Here is a 19,344-nt window from a genome sequence, read left to right as displayed (position 1 = left end):
TTCTTCGTTTGTGATTTGTATTATTATATACAATAGCTATTAATATTATTCAGGAAAATGTGGTCATTTCAACTCAATTAAACAAGCTGCAGAGGAAAGCAAAAAAAAGGAAAGCACAGTCGGAGTATAATTACATGCATATGCATATGCCTAATACAAACCAAAAATGTTTATTTTATAGTAAATTACTGGTCTATACTTCACCTAACTCGATGGTCGACGGTGTCGCGCCTCGCGCGGCGAACCCGTAGAAACATTTATTTGGGATACCATATCTTTGGAACGGGCTCTCTTTGACACGCAGTCTAGCCTACAGCGGGGCGTGAAGTTCGAGGGGTTCTTCAGTGTTCGGTCTGAAAGTTTTCAAGTAGTTTTGGAATTGATTTGACGAATGTATGTCTGTTGGACTTCATTTGATTAGATTTTTTTACGCCAATAATGCTGTTTCTGATATCATGAAAAGGTGGAATATAAACTTTGCTGTGTATTTACTGAGTATCCTAATCTGTTGCATCCATTGCCAAGGAGGACTCAATCCCAGGGGTAGGAATGTTTGCAAATATGGGTAAGTAAGTAAGTAGGCTATTTATAATTATATTTGAATTTTCAAATATATGGATGTGTTTTATGCAAATGCTTTTATCTGTAGGCTACTGTAGCACTTTACAAAGGGCAATATACAATGCATTATTATTATGCCTATTATTAGTATTATTATTATTATTATTATTAGTAGTAGTAGGCCTAGTAGATACTAGATAGTAGTATTACTAGTAGTATTTGCAATGTTTTCCCATTATGCCTACATTCATAATAATCTGTTAATAATGTCTATTTGCTGTTAAAGTAGCCTATGGTCTGTGTCTGAGTAGCCTATGAGATTGTGATGGATATCCAGAGTTAATTGATTCTGCTCATATTGCATTATTCTGTATGTATACTGTATATGTTATTGCCTATATATGCACTTTTATGTAGCATTTAGTACCTGCATAGGCCTACAGCTGTCTTTGTTTCTTCACAGATCTGTGCACTTTCAGTGTTGCAATGGTTGGGGAGAACAAGGAGATGAATGCTTAATAGGTACCTCAAATTCCAAGGTTTCTACATTCCACAAGACTTTCATTCTTGTAGGCCTACCAATATATTAGCCAATATAGAAATTATCATTACACCAAGTTTTTCATTTACTTTCTTCTAGCAATATGTGAAGGAAATTTCACCTGCAATGTGAATGAAGTCTGTGTACGTCCGAATGAGTGTCGATGCCGACATGGTTATTTTGGAGCCACTTGTGATACGAGTAAGAGGATGCCTTGATATTTAATTATTTGTTTATAAATTATATTTCAGTATATATTTGTAATGATTTTCCAACAATATCCTGGATCATTCTAGTATGGTCTTCATGGTCACCTAAGATCTTATATAATGTCTTCAATGTTCAAAAGTTTGAGATTTGTTTGATACCACTTAAACTCTGTATACTTTGTTGACTGGGGTCCACTGACTAGGCGGCTATACTTGGTCCCCTCTGGTAAAAATAGCAGATTTAGATTAGCTGTTTTTATCAAATGTTTACAAATTTTTGCAGAATGTCCGCCTATTATTAATGTGCCCAGAATATGGTTCATGTGGTTAACCCATTTAGGCCTGACCTCAAATTAAAAAGAAATCTAAATCCCAAGTTTTCTGAAATAAATACTTTCACGATTTTTCTATATTTATGCTTGCAGAATGTCCACCACAGTTTTGGGCCCCTGACTGTAAGGGACACTGCTCCTGCCATCCAAACGGACAGTGTGATGACGTTTCAGGAGCCTGTACTTGTAACCACAATCGCTGGGGGTCAAATTGTGAGCTAGCCTGTGGCTGCCAGAAGGGCATCTGCAGCCAGGACACTGGCGTGTGTACATGCTATGCAGGCTTCTGGGGTAAACAGTGTGCAAAAAAGTGCTACTGCAGTGTCAATTCTGTGTGCGATGTGGTTTTGGGCCAGTGTCAGTGCAATCCTGGATGGTACGGACGTACCTGTAATTCCCAGTGTATATGCAATGGCTCTCCCTGTGAGCAGCTCACTGGCCGCTGCAAGTGCCGAGACAGTCTTTGGGGCATTCAATGTGAAAGCATGTGCCGGTGTATCCACGGACGCTGCAATCAGGCTGACGGCTCCTGCACTTGCAGACCAGGGTTTCGGGGAAAGTTCTGCAGAGAGCCATGTCCAGCTGGGTTCTATGGGCAGAACTGTCGCAACAGGTGTGTACTGTAGTAGTATGTCAAGACAAAGGTATATTTTAAATCATTCCATTCTCAACATAGACAGACACAAAGAGTCTCCATAGGGAACCATTGCACCAAATTAGTAATAGGCTTAGGAATGCGACAATATCCATCAATTCAAGTGTTCATGGGGTGAGTAATTGATAGAAAAGGAAAAACATAATTGGGGTCTAAACTATCCCTATAATTACATCATGTTTCTGTAAAGACTGTGGCCATTATGTATGTAACGTAGTTAGGGACTTTAATTGGTCTGTGGTTCTAATGACAGAACTAAGGTCCTCAGTCAGACTGTAATTTGTGTAATGCTTTTGTTGTATTACTGAGAATATATTTTGATGTATAATATAGAACATAACCTTTTATCCAGGTGTGGGCACTGCAAAGGTCAGCAACCCTGTAAAGTGACAGAGGGACGGTGCATCACATGTGAACGTGGTTGGAATGGCACCAGGTGTGATCAAATGTGTGCAAATGGATTCTTTGGGGAGAACTGCCACGATGTGTGCCCACCGTGCAAAGATGGACACGTCTGCAACCGCATCGATGGAAAATGCCCTCACTGCAACCCTGGCTGGATGGGTGACCGGTATGAAAATGTTTTGGTTAACTTATATCATAAAGTCGTGTTAAGTTTCAATGTTGAATTTGAACAAATTGAAATAGTTTCATGGTGAATATAAACACACACACACACACACACACACACACACACACACACACACACACACACACACACACTTATTCTGGCAGGTAATCATTTTGAGTGCTTATTGTGCTGAATATAGGAACTATGGTTATATTGTAGGTTTGAAGTCAATAATGTTCATACTTCGTAGTATATTCAGACTTATACTGTACCTTACATCTCAATAGGTGTGAGATCAAGTGCCCCAATGGCATTTATGGAGATAACTGTGCCACTAAGTGCAAGGACTGCTTCAATGGGACATGCCATTTCGTAACAGGGGAATGTCTATGTGATCCAGGCTTCCATGGAATCTTGTAAGTTATTTGGTGAAAGAGATACATACATTGAATCAATGGGAGAGATTACTGTTTTCGAGTAAATGTATTTTTTTCCTCATTTTCCTTTATATGCAGTTGCAATTTGACCTGTTCAGCTGGTAAATATGGGATTAAGTGTGCTCAACCCTGTCCATGTCATGAGAATAACTGCAATCCTGTGTCTGGAGCATGCTATCTACGTAAGATAGCATATACTTATTTATAAAGAAACTCTTTCAATATTGCTGATGACAATAGCTCTACACATTATAGTTCTAAAAGGACCTCAATAATAAATATATTGTTGTATGGAATTAATGGTATGGCGCTAATTATGACCTTCCAGAGCCAAACCAGAGGATGGGAGTAATGGCAGCGGGTGTGCTGGTCACTACTCTTTTAATATTGCTCCTGTCACTTCTCTGCTGCTGTTGTGTTTGCAGACAAAACACTCTCAATGGGTGAGCACAAACGATGAATCGATTTATGCATGCATGTTTTGCATGCATAAATCTAAATAATAATTTCCATTACAAAATAAGTCTAAAAGGTGTATGAGGTTGAATGTTACAGTATGTATGCTTAGAGAATTAAATTTATTTTATGTTGTTCTTAGACATAACCTACTAAGCTCAGAGCAAAAAGCAAAGCGAAGACTTTGTGGAGGATTCACATGGATAAGCTCTAAATTGCCTTGTGTCTCAACACTGAGAAGGCAGACGCTGCCCAAAGTTCTCGGTATGTGTTGCTTTGTTGAGATTACTTGCTCATGAATAATTTTTCTATCATTTATCTTCTGTTCCATGCCAACCACTGTCTAGATCTAGAACTCTCCCCATCCCCAATATCCCAAACCACCCAATCCCATGAGCATCCCATTACACACACACACACACACACACACACACACACACACACACACACACACACACACACACACACACACACACACACACACACACACACACACACACACACACAAAATGCAAACACATTCCAACAAGGGCCCCAGTGGACCACTAACAGGAAGTGGTAAAATTATCCCAACCTGCAATTTGTGTCCTCTCGAAGAGGGGGACGGGGTTCGGGGATGGTAAGTGGTAAATGGACAGTTTTGTTTCTGAATTTGATCGTGTGTCAAATCAATCAAATATACAATCTATAAAGGAGAACAAGCTTATCAAACAAATTCTCAACCTTTTCCGGATCAGGACCCACTTGAAAGTCTCAAAAGTTTATTTTAATGGGCAATCAATAGATTGTGTTGCGACTTGGATCAATGGAACTAACTTTGTATTTGTTTGTTTGTTTTTGTAAATTAATGGCTTACTTCATATTATACAAGAGCGTCATCCAAAAGTTGTGAAAATAGCAGATCTACAAGCTCACAACATTTTCTAAGAAAATAAATACCATGAAAATATTTATAAACTTTATTATTTTATATAACTGTTACTATCAATAAAAGCAAATATTTGGCTAGTTATTTTGGGACCAACTTGCCTCATGCGGCCCACTTAACCTTGTGGCTCACCAGTGGTCCCCAGCAGACAGGTTGAGAATCTGCTGTATTATATGAAAGTGCTAAGCCTATGTTAACATATATCTATACTGGTTATTTTCCTGCAGTGTCACACCGTGACCCTGAAAACACATTTGACTGCAGTTTCATTGAGCCCCCATCTGTGGTGGAAACCTCTCCATCTTCATCTCGAAGAGGTTCATGCTCTTCTTTAGCAGAGACTACAGAGGCCTGCCCTGATGGTGAGTGTTGGAGGATTAAGTACTTACTGTAAGCTGTATCTATACAGTAGTATATCCGCTATTGTTATTTTAAATATATTTTTAAATTTAAATCACAATTATTATTTTTTATATTTAATTTTTTGTTTGAAAATGTTTTAAATCTTTTGAAGCTTAGGGAAAATAGGGATGCCAGGTTGAAAGTGGCTAGCCCATGCTCTCATGTTTCTTTTTGTTGCATCCAAGAAACTGCAGTTGCAGTTTTATTTATAGAGAGTAAGCAGTAAGGAAAGAATGGCATAATCAAAAAATCTAAAATTCAAAAGGAATAATGGTGTTGACTTTTACAACCTTACTCTGGTAACTAGAACAGATACATGGTTTCTGAAACTAGGTTTGTTTGAGATATTCCAAAAGATAATTTTGACTTTTTTACCTAATTAAATTGTGGTCTAAACAAATGCAGAACTAGTCATGTCCTGTCATCAAAGTAACGGAAAGAATTCATGAACTGAAAACTATCTCTGGATCTCTGGAATTGGACAGGATGTTAGTGCTTACAAGCAATGATCTTTGTTTCATCTGGTACCATCTTATCTAAGATGCTACAGCACTTGAAGTTCTTACAAAATAAATGATATAGTTATAATATTTATATATTTTGTTACGCAAATAAACTTCAACTTTCAACTTAAATGTTCAACTTGATATGGTTTTGAACTAACTAAACTCTGTTGTAGAGGTCTAGTCTTGGCATGACCTAATCTGTATGGGGCAAAGTTACACCCTTCAAAATAAAGACATTAGCAATAGAAGAAATGCATTAGTAGGAGGAAGTGGTAAGATGTGCCAAATCAGTTTATTGGGCGCACAGCGACAGTTGAAATAGTAAAGCAATTGAAAACAGAGAGGAAGTAGTCCTTCCACGGTCACCAGCCCAAAACCTCAAACAGGCAAGTTGATAGGCCCACATATTGTCTCTGCATTTTGAAAAATGTGTGATTATATGATTATATAAGATTAAGAATAAACACAAAATTTCCTATGTAACAGTATATCCTGTGAGTGACACTGGTTGTTCCTTTGGATTACTGACTTTTACTTGACACTTTCTTGTGAGTGTGGTGCTGAAATTGGATGTTGAAATCGAACCTCTGGAGAAGGCAAAGGCCTAATTTAACAAAATATGTAACAAGGTCTACCAACCAGGTCTACCAACCAGGTCTATAACCACAAGGACACACCTAAACCAGGTGGTTTATATGCAGGTTATTTTATAGCTTGAGAACATTTTAAAGCATATTTTGTCAAATTATAGATTTAGAAAAGGCGAGGTCATGGCTATTTAATTCAATCAGAATGGTATCATATTAGAATTGATGTAAAAGCTTTATATTTGTAGAATTTATTGTAAAATGTCTGACAAACAAATTGTACTACTAACCTTTTCGTCCTTAGAAAATGAAAAGAATAAACAAGATAGGCTCAACACAACAGAGACCACAGTGTTAGAGGATGGTGGTGGAATCTCTGAAGTGGAAACCTTGCCTGATGATCTAGAAACAGTTGACCCAACCTTCGTCAACCCCAATGAGCTTTCCTGTCAGAAATCATCTGAGAGTGAAGCATCCTGCAGTGGATCAGAGTCCACCAGCAGCAGGTCACAGCCCTCTGTTCCTCAACAGTTTAGTAATGATCAAGACACGGAGAGCAATGATAAAGAAAAGGGGAAATCTAAACATGCAGCAAGGGTCAAACCACAGCCACCAGACCCATCCACAAAGCCCAAGGTGTCTTGGATCCATAGATCCAGGGAATCCAATCCGGATAAGCCAGCTCAGATAGAGACAATTATACATGAAACAAAGAGCTCCAGAAAGAAAACCAACAAACAACAATCTGTAAGTCCTCGGGAGACAACTGGTACAGATGATGCTTCCCCAACCGCAGCGACTATAACCTCTAGACACATACTGCCACTGGAACACATTAACGGGGCAGTGCAAAATGTTCTCAGACATATAAGCAACTTTCGTTCTGACAGGAAAGCCACCAATAGCAATGATTCTGTACCAAAGAGCACTTGCTCTTTGAATAGGGACGCGATCCAACCAAACATTAACTCAGAGGCAGTATCCCTGCTGACTGCTCAGCTGAAAGAAAAGACTCAGTGTCTAAACAAAAGCGAAAGCGACATCTGGGAGGAAAGCAGTCGATCTCTCCTTCACACTGAGGAAAAGAAGCCAATTTCACCAGAGAACACAAATCAGTCTGTCACAAGTCCCCAGCATGGAGCTGGCAGCTTACCAACAGCAGATGTGCCAAACAAAGAAGCCAGACATTTTGAGGAAGAGGACTCAGGAGGATCCAAAAAGGGAGATGTCACCCCCCAAAAAACTGTCATTAAAAAACCTCCAAGGACAAAATGTCAGGAAGGACATATAGACCCCAAAATGAGGAAAGGGAAGAAAATTGCAATAATGCCCCCTCTGTCTGACAAGAATTAAGTTATTCTTCATTTTAAATTGACCTTTTAAATATTGTGTATTGAAAGACAAGCGAATCAGTGAATCCATTTAGAGGAGTATAATATGCATTATATTACTTTAGTAATTAACTTAGTAAATGGAAAGGTGATGCTTTTGCGTGCAATTTTATTTTTTTAATTCATTGTTTTTGTTGGATCTCATAGGAAAGAAATCTGTATTAAATATAGGTACATATATTGACAGTAGAACATTATGTTATGACTGAAATCATAGATCACTGGTATCAGAGACTGGCCACATTAAGTCTACACCACTTTTATCCAAAGAAATATTTGTAAATGTGTCAAATGGTATTGTTTATTGCATCAAATGTCAAGAAATCTACCACCTTCTCATGTAGACTCGCGTGGCCAGACTATATCAGGCTTTTTCCCATGTTCGCCATTATGCATACATACATACATACAGTATAACTCTGTTACAGCCACTGCACTATGGAGTCACTACAGGGAGGGAATCAAGCAGACAAGAGGTCTTTTCATGGTAGAACAGCCTGGGAACTGTGCTGAGGACTCTGTGGCTGACATGTGTGCTGCAGTTGTGTCAGGGTTTTATGTGTTTGGGGGTCAGTGGAAAAACCTAAAGATCATATTGTGCTTAATTGAATCCAGACTTCTTCTGCAGCTTGCTGGCTGCCTGGCTGTGCTGCATCCACTCCACACACTTGCATCTCTCATTCAGCTCTCAAAGCTGCAGTCTAGAACTTATTTTAATGAAGAAAAGCTTATTTTAACCTGTATGGTAGGCCTACATAATTAGCACATCTACGGTGGTTCTTTTAGTGAGAAATGTAGACCCTGTTGAGTAATAGACACCGGGTTGACAATTGTAGCCCTGCCTGAAGCTTATAAGCCTAATATGTCCCCTGGGCAAGGAGGATTCCCTATTGACTTGAGCAGTACATGTTTGGTCTCCAATGTGGGAGTCCTGATTCGAATCTTTGTGAGTTGCAAATTACCTTTCCTTTTGGGAGAGGAGTGGACATACAATTTATGTTATAGAATCTAGCTTTAAATATGATAGAGGGAAATAAAGGTCACAGGAATCTATTATTATTTTAACATTTCAGAACTTACTGAAAGATGAGCAAATACCTCAAAGATCAAAATGAGATTCCATTATACCACAAGCCATAATGCACTGATGGTTCAAGAACGTTTCAGCTTGTTTCAGGGTTGTTGCAATAGCCGCTACTGTGTACACTAGGGACGTACTAAGATAGATAAGTGCTGTCCTTCACACTGACACTTTACAAGTTTTTCCTACCTTGTTCACGACTAATTGCCATCCGTCACTGAATAACTGCCAGTTCAATCTTGTCCCTGAAAACTCATGGGAGGTTTCCATAGTGATTTTCAAAAGCATCTACATCTGGTTGCCATTATATTGTGTGCCTGTGTGTGGAGAAAGGAGGTTAAGACAAGTAGGGGGGGAAAGCATGTTTTCTGCAGATGGAAGCAGAAAAAAATGTGGGTTGCGTGTAAACATAATCTCAATTACCCAATTTATGTAATGTAAACAAACACAGAAGTTATTAATGTAGTTCTACATTGCATGTTACCTGTTCTAAGCTATTGTATGTTTCACCCACAATTTTCTTAACCCTAAACTAAACAAATAAAATGCCTGCCATTTAATGGGATTTTAAAGTTTACAGCTATTGTGAGAAAGCCATTTTGTTCATTATACTGGATAGGAATGGAAAATGATAACAGCATGATTTAGTAATTAGAAACATGTCTTCAGCCATAAGGAACATATCATTTAGTTAGACACGAAAGCCAAATAAAAGGTAACAATCTAACTTTGATTGTACATTGTACAATGTGTTTGTTATGCCACGTCATAACCAGAAAGAAAACATTTAAGAATTCACAACACAAGGACTAGGAAGCCGACCACTCATTTTGTGAACATAGCCAAACATTCAACCATATAACTGATTGAAACATATTTGTATTAATTAATTTACAGCCTGTTGCGGCAGTGTTGCCTGTAGCTACATCATTTCTATTTGGAGAATGATTATTTGAACCCCTTTTATTCTGGTTTGTTTACATTACATCATGCTGTAAGCTTGTGTGAATCACCAGCTGCTGGTTAAGCAGATCAGTAAGGCCTTAAAACAATTACAATCTTGTTTTGACTGCACAAAATGCAGTGTTTTCAGAGAAGTGACTAGCTTAGATGAATCTAATAATACAAGTGGGTGGCCAAAATGGGTTTGTTGTTGTCACTTTCTTAACATTCTAATAGAGTACCGGTATGTCTACTTCAATTGAATGACTTGTGTGCCAGGATTGATTACTTCGGCAGAACCAACGTAAAAAACACTTTTGGCTGACTACAGATTTAATATCCGAAGGATTTTAGTTTCCTTTCAACAAATAACCAGACAGTCAATACTTTGATCAATGTGGTGTGAAAATGATTGACACCATGGTGGCTGTATATTATTGATGCCTTTCTGTGGTCACTTTTGCTGAATAGGAGAGGAAGTTATCTACAGTCTCTGAACCATGTGTTCCACAAATAAACTAGTTGGTATCATCGCTGTTGAGCAGAAACCTTGTATGTTTTAATAAACATTTTAAACTAGTGAAAATAGCATTGTGAGCTTATAGATGTTTTTTACTATTTTCGTTACACTCTTGTATGAAGCATTAAAAAAAAAAGACAGTAATGTCGATGGCTAATGTTAATACAGAATTTGAAGTGGCCCCACTCCTTCAGACTTCACCCCAAGACAATTTAACATGTTTCTCTGGTGTCATGTGAACTACAAAGTGTAAAGGTCCCTGCGCACTGCTGCGTTTTTCTGTATTTTTTGTTGCGTAAGGAGCTTTACTTCATGTCATATTTGCAAATGTGTCATAACAGCAATCGGCATTATCTGTTGATAGAGTAACCTGGTATTTCACATATTGGGGATGCATTTACTGCCCGCTCCAAATTTTATCTGGTTAAAGAAGCAAATGTGAACACGATTAGTCACATTAACCCAGTTATAAAAGAGGGAGAATGTGACCATTACATTTTGTGTTTTTGCTATATTTTGTATAACAATCCTTTATTAACTTGAGTGATCAAAGTGGATTTAAAAAGAACTGTCCTGTTGAGACAACTCCATCTACTGGTAGGTTTCTAAAACTGCATGTTGGCCATCATTCAAGTCCTGTTGACACCCAGGTCAGTTAAGGTAACTGCTTGAATCAAAGCCATTACAAAAAATATATAACATTGTTATGAGCCATCATACTGGAACACACATTTTACTGTCTAGGCAAGCAGCTGCAGAAAGCATTAGATGCCGTGCTAAATGTAGCAGTAAGAAACGATGTAAAACAAACAGGAAACTAATCAAAACCTTGAGATCTGTGACATTTACACATCGTTTAATTTAAACAGTACATTTACAAGGTATGGGGAGAGTTGTGCATGATAAACATGGAGCATGGGCACGGAGAAAAACAGGAATCATCACTCCATGTCCATGATATTCTGACCAGTCTCTAACTCCCATGGGACGTCTGGCAGCATGTTTTTATATTAGAACATTGTCCATGTGTTCCCCAAACGATTCTGGTGTGGAATCCAGGAAAAACTGGACATCTCCAGGTGACAACCTGCTCCATCTCTGCCGAAAAACGAGGCCACGTCCCATTATTCGTCGTCGTCACCACCGTCCTCCTTCTGCTCATAATTGTGTTTGATGTGTTTCCAGAGTTTCTGCAGACAAATGGGACAGCAGAGTCAATGTCAATGGGACAACAATTTGATAGAACTTACATGGTCCCCGTTTCCCCCTCACTGACAGTCACTGTATGTTTTCTTTCCCCCCATGATTTCCTGTTTTGACTATATAGTTGTTTATATTCGTAATTTCGTACGTCTCTTAATGTTTTGATGCATTGAAAATAGTGGGCCCTATTGTAAACAAGTGTACTGCTTTATGGTGTCGTCCACTCAGTTAACAGTTTTTTGTATTGAGTTGTACTTGAAATGTACTGTAATTCTTAAAACTGTTAATAAATCAATCAATGATACGCAGCGGCCAGCATCAGCCGCCAATGCAAGCTAGCCTAGCGTGCTAACGGTTAGCTCGTCCTCTACTAGAAGGTCAGGAGATGGTGAGATGTGTTCTTCTTAATCTTACCCCCCGGTTCATTTGCTCAAAGATTGCGTCTCCTCCTTGGTCAAACACCCGCTCGAAGAAGATAGCGCCGACCATGATGGTCACAGCGAAGGTCGACGTTCTCCTGAAGAGCAGATTGTAGACAGACCTGGCCAGCGTCATGTTGGATAGTGGGCTGTGGAAGTGAGGGAGAGAAACTGACGTGACTACTTCCCTGAGAGTTCCGATGTTGCCATGTCCGCTTATTATAAGCCACTTTGGACTTGTTTTTCTGTTAATATTGTCGTTATTAATATATATTATATTATATACAATTATTATACATACATATTAATATGTATTTTAGCCTCGGTCGGTACCAGGCTTTCATTCCCTAAACCCCTAACCTCGTCACCAGGCTTTCCACATCGAAGGAAAGCCTACACGGCAGAATAAGAAGTACTGATTCCGCCCCCTCTACTAAACCTAACCACCCCATCTGAAAATGAGAATGTTTCAAGAGGTTGCTTATGTCTCTCACACAATCTGGCAACACTGCTGAGTCGACAATCTTAACTTCTACACACAATATATATCTCTGTCTTGCCCACATTCGGAATAAATCGCTCTGTAATATCTGATGCTTAAACATAATTCTAAGCAACCTTCCAAAATAAGCTGGTCTAGTACTCCACCCGCCTCCAGTCCAGTTGGTGGCGGCAGTGCAACTCCAAGCTGGTTTGCCTACCGGAAATAATCCCCAAAAGAATTTAAGAAGAAGGAGGAGGAAATAAACAACAAGGAGCACACACTTGCCATTGAGGTTTGTATAGAGTAACATCCATAACGTCTTTAATTCGTTCTAATTAAGTAAAAATCTGGTGTGGATGGCAGAACATGGACGTTTGTTGGTAATTTATCTAATGTTATTACTTTACGATAACTACTTTTAGACCATTGCACCATTGATTGAGGATGTATTAATTTTGGTGTAGTATTCCAGCTAGCCCCTTTCGGGACCCTACATCGAACAAAATGTCAGAAACTTCAGTACCATTGGGTTCTTCTTGGAGGGCTATATTCCAGCAGGCTGTTAAAATTGATGAGATAACTATCCATACAAGCAGGACAGGACACGACAAGTATAGTAAACATATAGCTCTGATCCATAGCTCTAATGCGTTGCATTTAGAGCTATGGAACAGAGCTAAGTAAACATATACCCGCTCGGAACAAACTGTACGTAGGGTTCCGAGGGGGGCAATGTAAACATAAAAAATATTGAGAAATGACGCCAGTGCCAAAATAGAGCTGAATCTGATGGTTTAAGGCAAGCCATCTCTTTAAGTTTGAGGAGGGCATTGGAGGCTCTAACAGAGAAGACTGTTTTACCAAACACGTACACTACGTCTGTCGTCTGAATGGTACCTCGCAGTCCCCTCTAGCCCCTTTCGGCAACCTCGGTTAGCTTTTCTGAAGTCTGGACGTCTTCTAGGCCCTTTTTTAAACCAGTCCCTTGACTTGAAGTGTTCTCGGGAGGTTCCCTCGTCAGGAAGTGCCCCTCCAGCTGAATCAAGTTCCCTTGATTAGGGTGCTGGGTATAAAAAACGGAAATGCACTCGCCCTCGTGCAGAAACGGAAAACAGCCACCATTCGTTGCCATGGTTACCCCATGCCATTGTGTTACCTGTTATTTTGTTTGTATATTGCATTGCATCGTGTATGATTGTGTGACATGTGGATTTCATTAATATGGACATTTAAAAGGAAATACAGCGTGACTGTCAAAAAGGATGTCATATTCATCCATGGTGTGTGTTTATGAATAATTGTGTTGTTTGTGTGGTTTAATTTATAGTTTTCACGGTGGGGTAAATGAAAAGCCCTTGTGAACATCAGTTGGAGCGTTGTCTATTCTGCATCAGATGAAGATTGTTTAGGAGCAGTTTATTTATCATTTATTTGTGGTGGTACTTACATTTGTAGGTCGCGGTTTCCATGCGGACAGAGAGCAGGGCTGCACAAGGCAATCGAGTCTAGATCGGCACAGGCTCACTCTTGAGGGCTTTATAGCCACTTCCACTCAAGGCTGCTTGGTTTCGGACGACACTTAATATGGTGCAGCCTCGCGTGAACACGCGTATTGAGGGCAAGTGTGTAGGGCGAGTGGCGAGGAGGCGGTTTCAAAAAGAGGGTCCCTAATCGGTTATTCCACTCTCCATGGGATGCAGATGTACATACCTCCGTTCACGGAGAGCGGCGTGCCGCTTGAGTGTTGGTGAGATGTTTCAAAGATGCATAACGCGGCTATAGGAGACAACGGAAACATGGGCGAAATCGCATTAACCGCCGATGCCGTTAAGTATTTTTAACCTTGACTTCCTTATTGACTTCCCATTGTACCGCCTCCCGAGCAGCGACTGGCTAGCTGCACGTCCTAGTTACTACCTCTGATTGGCCGACCGTGTGCATGCAGGATGTTTATAATGTGTCGTGGGAGGCGGGACATGGGAAGTGAGGAAGAGAGAATTTCAGAGAAGCCAAAACCTATTTTTTTTTATTAAAAATACTTAACGGCATTGGCGGTTAATGCGATTTCACCCACATTTCCGTTGTCTCCTATAGCCGCGTTATGCATCTTTGAAACATCTCACCAACACTCAAGCGGCACGCCGCTCTCCGTGAACGGAGGGTATGTACATATGCATCCCATGGAGAGTGGAATAACCGATTAGGGACCCTAGCCCTCTTTTTTAAACAGCCTCCTCGCCACTCGCCCTACACACTTGCCCTCGATATGCACGTTCATGCGAGGCTGCGCCATATTAAGTGTCGTCCAAAACCAAGCAGCCTTGAGTGGAATTGGCTTATAAAGCCCTCAAGAGCGAGTCTGTGCCGATCTAGACTCGATTGCCTTGTGCAGCCCTGCTCTCTGTCTGCATGGAAACTGCGACTTACAAATGTAAGTACCACCACAAATAAATGATAAATAAACTGCTCCTAAACAATCTTCATCTGATGCAGAATAGACAACGCTCCAACTGATGTTCACAAGGGCTCTTTATTTACCCCCACTGTGAAAAACTATAAATGAAACCACACAAACAAAACAACTTTTAACACAATTATTTATAAACACCATGGATGCATATGACATGTCCTTTTTGACAGTCACACTGTATTTCCTTTTAAATGTCCATATTAATGAAATCCACATATCACACAAACATACACGATGCAATGCAATATACAAACAAAATAACAGGTAACACAATGGCATGATGGTAACCATGGCAACGAATGGTGTCTGTTTCCTGTTTCTGCACAAGGAGGGCGAGTGATTTTTATACCCAGGCCAGCACCCTAAACAAGGGAACTTGATTCAGCTGGACGAGGGAACCTCCCGAGAGCACTTCAAGTCAAGGGACTGGTTTAAAAAAGGACTTCAGACTTCAGTAAAGAGTGTGCCGAAAGGGGCTAAGTCCCCTCTGCCACCACTTTCCCCTTATAACTGTTTCAGTGAAGGAGGTGAAAGAAGGCATTGTTCCTCCAAAATTACCAATGCTCATCTCACTTACAATTTTAATAGATTTAAATCGCAGAATGTTCAACTTAAAGGTTTGTTTGTTTCCTCTGAGCTCAGCATATGCTTATGTCCTTATGACTTCATTAACTAATAACTTAACTACTGTCCAGGTCTGGGTCATCTCATCTATTGTTTGTTGTGTTTCAGGGAAGTGAAAGCTGAGAACTGTGTGGCCTAAACACGAAACTTGAGAGCGATGGGGAGGCGCTATTACTGTGACTACTGTGACCGCTCTTTTCAGGACAACATGCACAATAGGAAAAAACATCTCAATGGTGTTCAGCACCACAGAGCTAAAAAGGCTTGGTTTGACCATTTTAGAGGTAAGGCTTGCTGTTGCCTTGAGACTGCTACAGTTCAGCATCTTAACATCTCTGGATGTGGTTGCAGACTTAATTCATTTAGATGACATATCTCTGCTGTTGGGCAGAAGCCAGCTATGTCCAAAATATTAACTTTTCAGGAAATTAAAAATAACGTTATAGATTGTATTTTACAATACATACATGCCCTGATGAAGACCAGTGGGTTGAAACATGTTGGCTTTTTAACCATTTTGTAATTAATAAATACCGTGATTTTACACCCGCCCTCTCCTCTTTTACTTTTTTCAGTGCTCGGATCGCTCCTCTTCTTTCAAGTTTTAGTCCCGTTGATCCTAGAATCAACAACCCTATGTTTTACTTAGCACCTGGCTGTTCTCTCTTTTTGCTGTGTGTGTGTGTGTGTGTGTGTGTGTGTGTGTTAGCCCCATACGTGCCTTCTCCCAGTCCCTACGCTCATTCTGTAGCTCCGAGATGAGGTCACACCCTGGGCCCCTCCCACCGCGGTTCAGAAACGGCGCATGTTTCCACAAGGAACGCTTCTTACCCTTTTCTGCACAATGAATCCAAAAAGTGAAGGGCCAAAAAAGTTTTACACAAATTCAAACTTAGGATCGGCCAAGAAAATCCAAGTTTAAACGGTTACACGAGCGTTTACAGCGGTTCTTTAGCATGTCTTTCAAGGAAGTTGAAAAGCTTTAGCGCCTCCCCGGCGCCTCCCCTGGTCGAATGTGGAATTATATTTCCAACTGACTTCAGTTCACTCGACATGCACGCGCACGACTTCCTTGATAAACATGGAAGCGGCTGACTAAACAACCGCTGTAAACGCTTGTGTAACCGTTTAAACTTTCTTGGCCAATCCTAAATTTTAATTAGTGTAAAACCAGGTTGTGACCTCATCTCGGAGCTACAGAATGAGCGTAGTGCTGAGAGAACATACTGGGGCTGTGTGTGTACGAATTTTTTGTATTTAATTGTTGGAATTTATTAAACCTAATTTTTCACTTTATCTTGTGTAGACTATACAGCCATTCTGGACGATGAAAAAGCCAAGAAACCCTGCAGGAAGTTTCTTCAGACAGGTATACCAATTTATTACTGCGTTGCATTCCATCAAGAGATGGAAAAGTGTGTAATGTTGTACATTTTCTTTGTGTTTGCTTTAGGAAATTGTGGTTTTGGCCCCAACTGCAGATTTTCTCATATGTCAGAAGATGATATGGAAAACCTAGAAAGGCAAATTGAAGGTGAGCTTTGGCCACAAGATGGTGCTGCCTGTCTACTACATTCCTCATTACATCCTAAAATCCTGACAGTATATCACATCATAGTTTAATGGATTATTACATTTTCATTCATTTTCAATTGTTGGAAAAAAAAAATTTTTTAAATGCCTAATGACACATATCTTATACAGTACCAGTGTCACATTTCCTGAGTTCTACAGTAGTGTATAACTATAGCATTTTGATCTCTTCATTAATAGACTGTACTCCTCAACATGTTCAAGATAACAGTGTTAATTAGCCGTAAGAAAGCAGTGATTTTGTTATTTTCAGTTGAAAGGCAACATAATGAGGACCCTGCAGACAAAAAGTCCCCTGGGTGGAGTGTAGAGAACTGGCTCATCAGGAGAGCGAAGAGAAGACCTGCCTCCAACGACAGTGGAAGGTGTGAATGTGTTCATTATGCACTAAGCACTTTATCATGCATGGGTATATTTTCTCCAGAACTATGGCTGCACAATTAATCAGGAATAATCGTATATCACGATGGTATGCTCCACAAATATAACCAGAGCATTACACAACCCATCTCCCTATGCACCAGGCTCATAGAGGAACAATTAAATTGAATTAAAGGTTTTTATTTGTGCAGCAACAAATAATGTAAAAAAAATATTAAAGAAAAAGAAAATCCCCCATAAACAATTATTACAATAATCATGATCTGGATGGCAATGTTTATTCATTCAAACCCTATGTACTTAACTAATAGCAAAAATGATGTGACATTCTGTGAGCCTTCGCTATGTTTGAAAATCTTGTTTGTTTTGGACATTGCTGAAATCTGAAAAATTGTTAAGTTTTCACCAATACTCAATACTGACATGCCCAAAATAGGGACACGATGTTGAAAGTGGTTAGGAATAGGATTGTCATTTTAGCTATAATCGTGCAGCCCTAGCTGCCCTAGGTATAAACCCTTCCATTTTTATTATTTGTATCTCTACAGACTTGTAAAAGATGAGGATGGTAATGAAGAACACCAAACTGAATGTGATATTCCACCACAGCTCCTCTCCATTCCTGACCTCCCACCTTCACTGATGCCTCCTCCTCCAGGTGGATGGAAAGTTAAACTAGACACTGAATGGGGTTAAAAGAAGATGCATTACCCTATATATAGGATAGGTAGTTGTAAGTATCATTCAGAGAGTCAGTCACAGTGTCTATCTGGGAACAAGAAGAAAATGATATACTCTGTCTTCTATCCACACGCACTCTTACACTTGAATCATTTATGTCAACATTAATACTAGAAATTAAGTACAAGTGCAGTGAGTTAATGTGGCTGTCACTTACAATCTATATCTGAGACTATTGTCTTATCAACAACTCTGAGTTGTCTATAGACCGATTCCGTAGTGGGTCTCATGGTCGCAGCCTACGTATTTCCTGTAGGCGGACTCGACGTAGCTGCGGGGGTAAAACCCTCACCAGGTGCACCTCTTCCACTACAGTGAACGGCAGAGTGACTGATGTTAGTTTGCCTCAAACTTTACTCCTTTACCTGCTTTTTTTACTAACACTAACATTACAAAGATGCCCAGAACATCGAGATGAACCTGTGTAGTTTATGGCTGCTCCAACAGTAGTGGCAACATAAAAATAAAATAAAAACGGAATGTCTAATATCCACCGCGGTGGCGGAGACCAGAGCCATTGAGCAATGGTTGAGACAAAGCAGTGAAAGATACATAACGCCAGTCTTACCCAATACCAAATATTTCTGTTTTATTAACACAAGGCTGCTGTACTTTAAATGCTTAGTATGAGGTATAAAATACAGCAGCCTTGTGTTCATAAAACAGAAAGATTGGGTATTGGGTAAGACTGAAATTATGTATCTTGCAGGATTCTTCACTGCTTTGTCTCAACCATTACTCAATGGCTCTGGTCTCAGCCATCGCGGTGGATATTAGACATTCCGTTTTATTTTATTTGTTATGTTGCCACTACTGTTGGAGCAGCCATAAACTACACAGGTTCATCTCGATGTTCTGGGCATCTTTGTAATGTTAGTGTTAGTAAAAAAGCAGGTAAAGGAGTAAAGTTTGAGGCAAACTAACATCAGTCACTCTGCCGTTCACTGTAGTGGAAGAGGTGCGCCTGGTGAGGGTTTTACCCCCGCAGCTACGTCGAGTCCGCCTACAGGAAATACGTAGGCTGCGACCATGAAACCGGTACGGAATCGGTCTATACACAGGCTACACATGCTCTGCTTTACAATCAAGTGCTTAGAATGCCTATTGGAAGACCTCGAAGTGGACAAGATATCTTTTTATATCAGATCCCCTATTCTGTCATGCTTGTACAGTATATGTAAAGCCCCCTGTATACATGGGAACTGTCAGGAAGCCAGATGAAAAGATTAGGATTAGTTGGTAGAACATGAAATCTTCCTTTTATTGTGAAGGTAACAATGCTCTCATCTACAGTATTAGCCATACTTTAA

The 19,344-nt window shown here is 39.9% G+C and overlaps 3 protein-coding genes across 6 annotated transcripts; 2 read left to right on the top strand and 1 right to left on the bottom strand.

Moving 5' to 3' along the window:
• Positions 1 to 326: 326 nt before the first annotated feature.
• On the top strand, positions 327 to 7,623 carry LOC310879138 (scavenger receptor class F member 2-like). Its single transcript, XM_083793577.1, has 11 exons — positions 327 to 565; positions 1,025 to 1,083; positions 1,202 to 1,303; positions 1,737 to 2,256; positions 2,651 to 2,869; positions 3,157 to 3,285; positions 3,385 to 3,488; positions 3,635 to 3,749; positions 3,905 to 4,026; positions 4,918 to 5,052; positions 6,490 to 7,623. Exons 1-11 carry the CDS (start codon positions 396 to 398, stop codon positions 7,536 to 7,538), a joined length of 2,724 nt encoding a protein of 907 aa, XP_083649703.1. The 5' UTR covers positions 327 to 395; the 3' UTR covers positions 7,539 to 7,623.
• Positions 7,624 to 10,948: 3,325 nt separating this feature from the next.
• On the bottom strand, positions 10,949 to 11,921 carry uqcr10 (ubiquinol-cytochrome c reductase, complex III subunit X). The gene is made up of 2 exons (XM_083793059.1): positions 11,737 to 11,921; positions 10,949 to 11,309 (listed from the first exon to the last, which is right to left on the bottom strand). The coding sequence occupies exons 1-2, from the start codon at positions 11,875 to 11,877 to the stop codon at positions 11,244 to 11,246; spliced, it is 207 nt and encodes a 68-aa protein (XP_083649185.1). The 5' UTR covers positions 11,878 to 11,921; the 3' UTR covers positions 10,949 to 11,243.
• Positions 11,922 to 12,474: 553 nt separating this feature from the next.
• Positions 12,475 to 17,989, top strand: zmat5 (zinc finger, matrin-type 5; the record flags this gene model as incomplete). 4 transcript variants are annotated; one of them, XM_083794169.1, is made up of 6 exons in its annotated part: positions 12,475 to 12,517; positions 15,428 to 15,603; positions 16,626 to 16,688; positions 16,773 to 16,853; positions 17,166 to 17,277; positions 17,842 to 17,989. In XM_083794169.1, exons 2-6 carry the CDS (start codon positions 15,477 to 15,479, stop codon positions 17,987 to 17,989), a joined length of 531 nt encoding a protein of 176 aa, XP_083650295.1. In that variant the 5' UTR covers positions 12,475 to 12,517; positions 15,428 to 15,476. The 4 variants fall into 4 exon arrangements, with proteins under 4 accessions (XP_083650295.1, XP_083650294.1, XP_083650297.1 ...); XM_083794168.1 differs by having other exon boundaries at positions 12,480 to 12,605; XM_083794171.1 differs by lacking the exon at positions 12,475 to 12,517 and adding an exon at positions 12,814 to 12,836.
• Between the last annotated feature and the right edge of the window lie 1,355 nt (positions 17,990 to 19,344).

This window comes from Protomyctophum parallelum (assembly GCF_964188405.1).
Source record: "Protomyctophum parallelum genome assembly, chromosome: 21".
In the NCBI taxonomy this organism is placed as follows: Eukaryota; Metazoa; Chordata; class Actinopteri; order Myctophiformes; family Myctophidae; genus Protomyctophum; species Protomyctophum parallelum.
The sequence above is the reverse complement of the archived record's forward strand: the minus strand, read 5'-3'. Positions and strand labels throughout refer to the sequence as shown.

What these genes read in the sequence shown, in the direction of transcription:
- LOC310879138 (XM_083793577.1), top strand. Translation starts at nt 396, where the DNA reads ATGTCTGTTGGACTTCATTTGATTAGATTTTTTTACGCCAATAATGCT. An exon ending in AGGAATGTTTGCAAATATGG is followed by an intron (nt 566 to 1,024) that starts GTAAGTAAGTAA and finishes GTTTCTTCACAG; the next exon opens with ATCTGTGCACTTTCAGTGTT. An exon ending in AGACAAAACACTCTCAATGG is followed by an intron (nt 3,750 to 3,904) that starts GTGAGCACAAAC and finishes TGTTGTTCTTAG; the next exon opens with ACATAACCTACTAAGCTCAG.
- uqcr10 (XM_083793059.1), bottom strand. Translation starts at nt 11,877, where the DNA reads ATGACGCTGGCCAGGTCTGTCTACAATCTGCTCTTCAGGAGAACGTCG. An exon ending in TTGAGCAAATGAACCGGGGG is followed by an intron (nt 11,310 to 11,736) that starts GTAAGATTAAGA and finishes ATTTGTCTGCAG; the next exon opens with AAACTCTGGAAACACATCAA.